Source organism: Pteropus medius, unplaced genomic scaffold (genome assembly GCF_902729225.1).
Source record: "Pteropus medius unplaced genomic scaffold, Ma_sr-lr_union100, whole genome shotgun sequence".
Lineage (NCBI taxonomy): Eukaryota > Metazoa > Chordata > Mammalia > Chiroptera > Pteropodidae > Pteropus > Pteropus medius.
Window position 1 is genome coordinate 9298156 of NW_024349798.1, and position 10804 is coordinate 9308959.

At 45.5% G+C, this 10804-nt stretch overlaps 1 protein-coding gene across 2 annotated transcripts in view; it reads right to left on the reverse strand.

The window, feature by feature from the left end:
- Positions 1-10591, reverse strand: part of TMEM114 (transmembrane protein 114) — a 23939-nt gene extending 13348 nt beyond the window's left edge. Inside the window, exons 1-2 of one of the 2 annotated variants that reach the window (XM_039885293.1) lie at positions 9812-10591; positions 5478-5595 (exon numbers count right to left, since the gene is read on the reverse strand). In XM_039885293.1, coding sequence (XP_039741227.1) covers positions 5478-5538 — 61 coding nt within the window. In that variant the 5' untranslated portion in view covers positions 5539-5595; positions 9812-10591. Of the gene's footprint in view, positions 1-5477; positions 5596-7175; positions 7247-9811 lie in introns of both variants that reach the window. The other variant, XM_039885294.1, reaches the window with a different exon arrangement.
- Positions 10592-10804: the final 213 nt, after the last annotated feature.

A 10804-nucleotide genomic window follows, 5' to 3' on the forward strand; every position in this document is an offset into this window, starting at 1 on the left:
ATTATCATCGCCACCATCACCATTCTCCTCTTTACCATCACCATCGCCCTTATCTATTCCACCATCTTCACCACCATAAAACCTTTCATTCTTTCAAGACATACTTCTTGAGTGCCACTGTGTGCCAGACACTATGTAGTATGTCCAAACACTGCTCCTGCTCTTAAGAAGTGTAAGGTGTAGGCCTTCCAGGCTTCTCAAGGCACACAGAGAAAATAATCATATTCATATGGCACAAGGGTAACTGGAAGAAGCTTCTAGATGCTGGAGATGATCAGCCTCAGGGGCTGCAGCTACCAAAGGTCCCTGGAGTCTGCCCTTATGGCCAAGAGATCAAAATCTTGGTGCTTCTGAGACACATTCTTAAAAAAGAAAAAAACCTTGTGCCAAGACTCAAAAGTTAATGAATCGAAGAGAATTATTAAACAAAATGTGCTTAGTACAGGAAGCTATGCGAGAAAATGACAAAGGGGAGGTTTCATTTAGATTCAGAATCCAGGAAAGTGACCTTGAGACATGCAAAATGTAACGGCATTTCATGCCCAGGTGATGGCTTATATGAAGGGTTTGGTACATTCTAAAATAACTGAAAGAAGAGAAATCAGGCTAGAACATAGTGACAGAGGAGCAAGTACAGAAAAATGATATTGGGGGTACAGATCGGGGCCAGGTCATGTGGGTCTTGAGGCCATGATCAAGAATTGGGATTCTAGTCTAAGCCACTAAATGGTTTGGAGCAAAGAAGTGAAACGTTCTCATTTGCATTTGAAGAAAAGCTCAGTCTCCCTACCAGTTTCAGTGAGGAGCATGGACTAGAGAGAGACAGGAAGGGAAGCAAGGAAGCCATTTAGGAAGGTGGTGCAGTGGAAGCTGATGGCCTGGGCTAGGGCGGTGGCCATAGTGGACAGGAAGCGAAGTGAATAATTTTTTTGAATCGAGGTGGGTAGAAGTGATAGGACTTGGGGAGAGATGTGGGTTGAGAATTATCCTTTTCCTGATTATTTTATTCTCCCTTACCCACGCCGTTTTAATCTTCGTCATCACATCTTCGTTATCACCTTCGTTATCGGCGGCGGCAGCAGCACCCTCAACAGAGCTATCACCAGCAAGAACACGTCCTCCCCTTGACTCTGCACACCATTCTACTCCATCACCCCTTCGACCACCGTCTCGACGAAGATTGATCTTAGAATCATCACCGCGGATGGCTTTGCTTTCAACTCCGTCACACTGTGGCTGTTATCTTCACTTGCACCGTCATGAACAGTCCTCCACTGTTCCATCAACATCGGGGCGCTTAGATGAAAGTAAAATTCAATGTGGCTGGTCCCAGGACCCCCAATAATGTCTTTAAGAGCTAATGTCTTCACTCTCGTTCTCTCTCTCAATTGCTTTCCTCTCTCTTGGCTTCATTCTTTAAGCAGACTCTCAGTTGTTGGACCCCAGGGGCTGCCTTTCATGGCTTAGCAACCTCAACAAAAAGAAAGAATCTCTTCTTCAGTGGCGCTAGCCAGATTTCCAGAATTGATGCCCGTTTACCTGTCTTTGGTCATGTCGCCATCTCTGAACCAATTTCTATGTCTCAGAGGGATGGAATGTTATGATTGGCCAGTCTCGAATCACCTTCCCACTCCTGGAACTCAGTCCCACCCTAATATTTCGAGCTGAGATATGTCGTGGCCGCCAGGTGGGGCAAATAAAAATACAAGACCTCCAGTTAAATTTGAATTTCAGATAAACGATGAATAACTTTTGAGTATAAGTATGTCTCATGCAATATTTGGGATATACCTATACAAAAAAAAAATGTTTATTTTGTTGTTGTTTAATCTTAAGTTCAAATTTAACTGAGTGCCCTGTATTTTGTCTAGAAAACCTATCTGGCTTTCCAAAGAAAACCAAGGTATCAGTCCCCAAACCAGGAGAGGAGACGATGGCAGACAAAAACAGCAGATGCCCCCTACGCCCAGCATATGTATGTCCCTTCACTGAGTCCCTTTCCTCATCTACATAAGGAGACCCTCTTCCAGGCATCCTTTGCATAGATAACCTTGTAGGTTCTGATCGTTCTGTCTTTCCGAAGGATTTTAATATAATCTACCTGAATCGTGCTCACTCACTCTAAAAAGAACAGAAAGTAATCTTTTTCAATGAATCTGGGAAAGGGTAGAGCACATCAAATATCAGATGATATTACTCAGCCAGTCGACTGAAGAGGCAGGGAAGAAAGGTCCTGAGGCAGAATCCAAACGAGCCACAGCATCCAGCACGAAAGCCACACCAGGCGCCACGCTGGGTACCAAAGTGGTGGAGAACAACGTTCAACAGGGATTACAGAGGCTGCCTTTGAGTCTTAAGTCAGCATCTTACAGGCTGTGTGATCCCGGAGAAGTTGCCTCTCTTCTCTGAGCCTGTTTCCTCAGCGATAAAATGGGGGTGCTCATACCTACCAATCCCAAAAGGGCATTGTGAGGATGAGATGATGGGCATAAAAGTACTTTATTTCTTATGCAGAGTCCCACCTATGGTATTCTTCAAATACGTGGAAAATGTTTTCAGAAACGGTGGAGGGGGCAGTGCATTTGAAGAATGGAAAGAGGAAATATTTTAAAAGAAAGAAACGGAGGGTGGAAGGGAGGGAAGATGTTAGAATATGAGGAAGAAAGGTTATCTACCGTTCATTATGAAGCATAGGGGTATCGTGCAAAAAAGAAAAAAACGCTATTTTCTGATCAGTGCGATCTGGATTTGTGCCACTCTGCATCCCCAAGGCCTTGCTTTGCTCGCCAGCCTCACGTACTCAGGCCTTGAATGAGTGAAGTTCTTTCCTGCCTCTGGGCCCTCGTACATGCTGTTCCCTTTAACTAGAACATTCTTATCCCTCCTTTTTTTTTATTTTTATTTTTTGGTCTCAACTTTAAAATTCTTCATAAAGGGTTTGGCTAACACCATACTTTAAAGTTAAAGGCTGATTCGGGTGTGGTTGAAGCTCCACCTCGGGCACTCAACTTTTCAGCTCACGCTACAGCATCCTACTACACACACCTGTGGCTCTCCACATAGGGACTGCCCCACTCCACCCCACCCCACCCCCAGTGAGAAAGCTGGAGTTATCAGAGATTTCTTGCACCCAGGAAAGCACAAGGATGGATGGAGTTGGAGGATAAATGGCCCCATCTATCTCACCCCTTAGGGGCGAGCTCTGAGGTGTGTTCTATTCTGTCCCCAAATGTCCCCAGTGGGGCTGAGCCCCATGCTCAATGGCACATGTCATACTGATTTCCTTCCCTTGTCCATCTCAATTCTCCACCCCTGTACAAGTTTGTCCTAGGATCACCCCCAAATAATGCTGCTTTTTCTCAAATTCTTATCTCAGGGTCTAACGCAAAAGAAACCCAACCTAAGACATATTCTGTCTTAATAGTAATAAATTATTATGCAATGATGAAGTTATTTGCTACCTGCCTGTCTGCCCTTTTGGATATCAGGCAGGATGGTAGATATTATAGGATGCTTCATTCAACACTATTCTGATTCATCTTCTTCTTCACATTTCTAGACACCTTCAAGCCAGTGGTGTCCACATGGCATAATTCTGACCAATGAGGTAGTAAGCAGATCCTGTTGGGAAGGCCTCCCCCAAGGGGGTAAAAAAAAGGGCTCCTCCTTAGGAGGAAAAGGTTTGGGGTCCACTTGGAATATAGATGTGATATCTGGAAGTACAGCAGCCATCTTGCAACAATGAGGATAAACCTACTCGTAGGTGGCAAAAACAAAAGATACCGCGTCTGAGTTTCTGATAGTGTTGTCAAATAGCTGCTCCATCCTTGAATTGCCTGCCTCCAGAATTCTTGTTAGAAGATAAAAATAAATCCCTATCTGTTTAAGCCACCATCTTTGGGTTCACACTGAACGCAGCGTGAACAAATGCAGACAGGAATTTTGTTGGTCCTATCCAATGCATCTCATTGGCTTTTAGGTTAGTGCCTGATACACAGTAGATGTGCAACAAAGATTTGTTGATTTAATAAATGAATCCTGCCGACAAGTCTCTTTTTGCAAGCACAGAGCTTATTTTACGTGGTAAGCCCGTAAGGGACCAACTCTAGGCTTTAGACATATAGCCAGGATAACTGTACAGTTATTAAGATTGCTTCACTAGAGAGATAACAGTCTCTGTTTATTAAGTCTCATGATGTCATCATGTTCTAACTGGCCGTCTGGGCTCCACGGACCCGGCCTGTGCATAACCATTTACATGCAAAACCTCCATCCGTATACTGGATACATCTAGAGAAGCTGTCATTCTGCATATCCTACATGACATCATTATCTTAGAATGAAAAGGGATCAGTAGCCCACTGGTCTAATTTTCCCATTACATGTCTGGCACGATGACAAGAGGTGAAGGCTGAGCTGCATTCTCTTCGTTTCAAGGAACCTCTTCCCAAAATGGAATAAAAATCCTCTGGCCAGAGAGAATTTGCTTCCAGAAGCAATGCAGTAGAGAAAGAGCTAGAACCGGGAGCCAGCACACCTGGGTTCCAGCACCACTGGCCTGCCGAAAGAGTCAGAAGTAATCGCTTCCCCATTCCGAGCCTGTGTCCTCGTCTGTGAAAGGGGCTGGTAAAAGTCCTCTTCTGGGAATCTACTCTGGGGACAGCTTACATGCTGAATCTTCACATCAATCCTACAAGAAAAATATGCTCCCCACTCCCCAAGCCTTATAATCGGTACAATTGGTAGACAGAAAAATAAATGCACGAAATTAGCGTACACAACTTGGTGAGTTTGGACGTATGTAGACATTTGTGTTACCGTCACTGCAAACCAGATAATAAACATATTCATCACCTTCAAAAGTTTCCTTGTGTCCCTTTGTTTTTGTTTTTGTTGTTGTGGGTTCGTGGTAACCACCAGGTAAACCACCAATTAACCTGACCTCTACCCTCTTAACAGTGCTAGCCTAAGACCTCTGGCTAAGTCCAAAGCCTCACCAAACCTCCGTTTCTCCCTCTGTACAGAGGTCTAAGATGATCCTGACCTTGGGATTGTGAGGACATGACCTGGAATCTCACCTGTGAAGCTCTGAGCAGAGTCCAGATAGCCCATGGAAACAGCCAGTAAACATTAGCTCCGGCTATTAGTGTGTGTCCCTGTTTTTACAAAACCTGACAGCGGCTCAGAGTTTGACCCAACAAGGTCACGGACTTGGCATTCAAACCCAGACAGACCTGGCTCCAAATACAGAGCTGTTGCCAGTACCAGGTATGAATGTGAACGATTAGATCTGACGTCCCAGACAGCAGCCAGCCCACCCCGGTTCTCCCCGTAAAAGTGTTTATGGCTCCCAAGAGACAGCGTACCACCAGAGAGCTAGTGCCAGAATTGCCACATCAGTGTCCAGCACCAGCTTCCAGCCACCTCCCCACAGTCCTCCGAGGCTGGAGCAGGCAAAGACTGTGCTGAAAATTCACCGATTGAGATTCTGAACATGACAAGGAGTGGGTCCAGAGCCAGCCAGATCTTCAAGGTCATGTTCCCTTGTAACTGCCTGCTGCTGGAGACACTGTCACCCTCTTCCTCAGCCAGGATCTGTAACAAAAGACTGTGAAAGATTTGCTCCTTCTCCCTACCACAGCTCAGTAGAGGCTGGGGGAGGGCCAGAGGCACATAGAGCTGGGAGAAACCATAGCATCAGCCTAGTCGCTTACAGAGGAGGAAAGTGGGACCCCGAAATAGAAAGGGTACCGTCACTCAAGCCCTCACTGAACACGAGACGAGGGCCATCTCTGTTCAGCCTGACAAGCACTAATTTATTAAGCAGCTTTTGTATGTCAGGCACTAAGGATCCAACAGGAATAGGACCAGGTCTCTTTCTCCTCCGAGGATGTCACAGTGTCCTGAGGGACACAGAAAAGGAAGAGAATCCATGCAACACAGTGTAGCACATGCAGTCACGGTCAAAATCATACCATTTGATGACAACTACAGTTTGGGGCGTGCTGACTTAAAGAGCCCTTCCCACGACCGCCTCCACCCCAATCACTGACCTTCACCCCTTGTCCTGTTGGTAGGATCTCATCTACACAGCAGCTCTGCATGAGTTTCCCATGGCCACTATGGCATATTATCACAAATAGAGTGGCCTAAAACAATGCACATTTATTCTCTTTTAGTCCTGGAGGTCAGACGTCTGAAGTCAGTTTCCCTGGGCTGACGTTAAGGTGTGGGCAGGGCTGATTCATTCTGGAGGCTCTGAGAAGAACCCATCTCCTTGCCTTTTCCAGCCTCCGGAGTCCGCCTGCATTCACTGGCTGTGGCCCCTTCTTCCACCTTCATAGGCAGCCAGCCGTGTAGCATCTTCTCTCCTCTCTGATCTCTGTCCTTATTCCTTGTCTCTCTGACCCTTGTGCCTCCCTCTGGTAAAGACCCTGTGATCACATTGAGCCCACCTGGGAAAATCTCCCCATCTTGAGATCCTTAACGTAATCACATCTGCCAAGTCCCTTTTGCCATGTGAAGTTAACACAGTAGCACGTTTTGGGAATTAGGATGTAAACATCTTTGGGGTGCCATGATTCCGCCCAGCACAAACCCTAATAAAGTAGAGACTCGCTATCACCCCCAACTTAAGGATGAGGAAAAGTAAAGTAACAAAAGTCACAAAAGGAGTAGGAATTTGAACCCTGGTCCCCAAAGTGGGGTCTGGTCCCCAAAGTGGGGTCTGGTCTCCATTCTGCTACAAAAAAAAAAACAACTGTGGGAAGAAGGTCAAGAGCAGGCCAGCAACAGAGAAGGCGTCCCAAAACGGGGACCCCAAGCCAAACTGCATTTGCGATTGGGGCAGAAATAGGGCATACTGGGACCGAAGTGCAGGACATCTGACTCCACTGTCCACCGCTCCTCCCCAGAGTGACGTCGAGGCATGTGATGCGGGGGACCGAAGCCAGACAGCGGCTGTCCCCACGACAATCCAGGCCAGTGTGCCCTGTCATTTCAGATCATCGAGACAAAAATAGTAGTTTAACTGGAAGCTTCAACAATTCAGCTAGTCATCTCCATGCCCCAACTCATTTGCATGTCTGAAACCTCTCTGAGTGTCTGTCTGCCCTCTGAGAAGTGGGCATAATTGATGCCTATTCATGTATAAATGTATTAACCACCCTCCTTACCTCCTTCCGCTCCCTCTGGCGCTGCAGTTTTGTTCAGAAACATTTTTCCAGTGTTCAGAAGTATCTCGTTTCTACAAGAACCGAGGGAAACAAGGCGTCTAGACACAGACCAGACGAGCCTGGCCTTATGCAACCTTGGCCGTTACTTAAAGTCTGAATAGAACCCCCCGAGACCCCTAGAGGACCTGCAACCAGAGACTCCTGGGATCGTCTGGGCTGGGAAGGAGTGGAAATGTTTAGTATAAAAATAGTACGTAAACTTTAAAAAAAAAACTTAGGAGAAAAAGGGAAAAAAATCAAAATTGCCTATTATCCCACAGCCAGAGAAATCTCTATTAATATGTATTAATATAATAAAATGAATACGTATGACATAATAAAGAAAATATTAATAATAAAGATACATTGATTTCTAATCTTTTTTTCTATGAATGAAATAATAATAGCATTTATTAAGCTTTCTCTGGTGTGGGGTTTTTTTCTGAATGTTTTGCTTGTGTTGCCTCAGCCCTCACAGCAATTCTATGAGGCAGGTGCTATTTTAATCCTCAATTAACGGGTAGAAGTATAGAGGCAAAGGTAAGTGAAGCGATAAAGGATAAATAGAGCCAGAATGGTGAATAGGAGTGTGGGCTTTGAAAGTAGACCACCAGGACCTCTTTCATTTTTCTCTAACTTGACATATTTATTCTCACGTAGGTCATGTTGGCTCAAGTTGTGAAACACACAAATTTTAAAATTCGAAAGGTACAAAATGCCATACGGTGAAAAATCTCCCTTCCTCTCCTCATCCCAGTCGCCAGGTCCCTGGCCCAGAGGTCACCACGCTTAGCAATGTCTTTGTCTTTCCAGAGCTATTTTGTGCAAGCAAACACGGTTTTGTACACGTGTATGTTTGTGTCCGTGCACACGTCACCTTTTACACAAATCGCAAGCAATACTCTACATCTTGCTTTGTTAATGTAACAAAACATGTCATGGGTGGGTACTGACTTATCAGATGCGTAGCATTGAGAAGACTTAAACTAGTTCCTCCTTCGTCTTGTCATTGTGAGAAACGGATAAAACAATGCAGGTGAAACTCTTAGCCAGGGTCTTACACTTACTAAGCGCTCACACCGCAAAGGATATTACTGTCAGAATTGCAATCACGCTGCATGTAGTTTTCAACTGTAATTACGTCACGCGAGTGACCATCATACACAAAAATAAAAATAAACATCTATCCTTACTTTGCACCGCATATAAAAATTACCGTAGCCTACGTAGCTACGTAGCTACTACCGTAGCCCGCCCTTATCTGTAGTTGCATTTTCCACGGTTTCAGTTACTTGTGGTCAACGGCAGTCTGAAAATGTTAAGTGGACAATTCCAGAAATAAACAATTTCTAGGTTTTAAATGGAATGCCGTCCTAAATAGTGTGATGAAATCTCACACCTATCCATGCTGATACACTCCCTGCCCATTAGTCGCTTAGTCTCGGTTATCAGCAGCACAGCCTTTGTGCTCAAGTAACCCTTATTTTACTTAAGAATGGCCTCAAAGAAAGAGTGGCTTCAACTTTATCGTAAGGATGTACGTCTAAGAAAAAAATCATAATATATATAGGGTTTGGTACCGCCCGCATTTTCGGGTGTCCACTGGGGGTCTAGGAACGGATCCCCTGCAGATAAAGGGCGAGTACTGTAACTCTAAGTGGATCACAGACCAAAGCGTAAAAAAACTAAAGCTATAAAACCAGAGAACATGGAAGGAGGTCCTTGTGGTCTTGGGTTCAGCAAGATTCCTGAGTCAGGACACAAAGAGCACAAAGAGTTTATAAAAGGAAAATGTGCTGGTCCCCAATCCTCCCACCTCCTGGCAATCCAATCACACCCTTGTGTAACCCCCTTCTTTGCGAGTGTGGACGGGACCCATGACTTGCTTCTAATGAACAGAACACAGCGAAGGTGATAGGATGTCATTTCTGTGATTACGTGAGATGGTGATTCCCATCTTGCTGGCAGACTGTCTCTATTTGCCTTCTTGGCTTGCACAGTTCATGTTGGAAAGGCCAATGTGGTTAAAAAAACAAACAAACAAACAAACTGCATACAGCCCTCTAACCAACACCAGTGAAGAAGGGACACGCTCAGTAAATGGCTCCGGAAAAAGTGAATTCTGCCAACAACCTGAGTTAGCTCGGGATCAGATCCTTCCCCAGTCGAGCTTTCGAATGAGACTCCAGCCCCAGCTGACAGCTTGATTGCGGCCTGTGAAGCAGAGGATCTATCAAGCCATGCCTGGTTCCCCGACCCACAGAAATGGCAACATAATAGATGTATGTTCTTTTAAGACACTGAATTTGTGGTGACTTGTTACACAGCAACAGGTAACTAATACAACTGGCATGTTTTTGGAGAGCTGTTTGGTGCTGTGTGTGCATACCCTTTGATTCTGCGACTCCATTTTGGGAAGTACAGAGGCAACTGTTCCCAAAAGCACCCACAAAGATATCCATCACAGAGTTCCCTGGTCCAAGAAAAGTAACTAACATTTAGTAAGGACCTACTACATGCCAGGCACTTTGTATGCTTTACTTCACTTAAGCCTCGCAACAATCCTATTCTTATAATATTATACTCATTTTACTTACCAGCAAATGAAGTCTCCAGGAGGTGAAGTGACTCACCCAAGATCAATCAGTCAATGCTTACGAAACTCTTAGCGCAGTGTCCGGCACAAGGTAAATGCTCGATAAATCTTACAGTGTTAGACTCATTCAGTTCAAGTTGCAGAAACCTAACCCAAAATAGCCTAAGCGAAAAAGGGATCACAAAATGAAGAGTTCAAAGACTGGCTCTGGGCATGGCTATATCCTGGAGCTGGAAGGTTATCTATCATCAAGACGGCCTTTACCCATCGATTAGCTTTGCTTGCTTCTGTTTTTCAGTCTCTAGCCACATAACAGGCAAAGGTCCCAAGCTTATTTCCTCCCGGCCCACCAAGTCTGAGAGAACAAGGGCCCCCATCTCCCAAAGTCCAAAGGCTAATCCCAAAGAAGAATCTGATTGGTCCACCTTGGGTCACATGCCCTTTTCTAGAATTATGCCACCAGGAGGTTGGGGCTCTATGATTGGCCATCCTGGATCACATGACCCTCTTCCAGGGGCGTGAGTGTCATGACTGACAGTCTCTCCCAGAACCACAAGGCTGGAGCAGAGTGGTTCCTGCAAAGAAGGAGAGCTGCAGACAGAATGGGCATAGCCACCCCCATTTAGCAATTATTCCTCCAGCATGGATACCGAGAGGGGCAGAGCGCAGTCGGGCCACGACAGTCCAGCTTACATTTTTCCATTATATGCGCCTCACCTTCCACTTCCCTCTCTAACCTTTTCAAACTTCACGGCAGCTCAGGAGATGAGAACTGAAGCCTGCTGTCAGGAGGCCTGGAAAACAAGTCCTCTGTCGACAGTGTACAGTGAAAAGTGACTCATAAAAGAGCCTCGGTGAACAAGAGCCAGCTGCATGCAAAGGTCAGAGCCGAGCGGAGCTGACATGCCCCCCTGGTCCTTGCACACAAGAGCTTGAGTGCTGCCAACATCGTCAGCGACAAAAAAGCCCAGGAGAGGCTCTCAAGAAGGCGGAG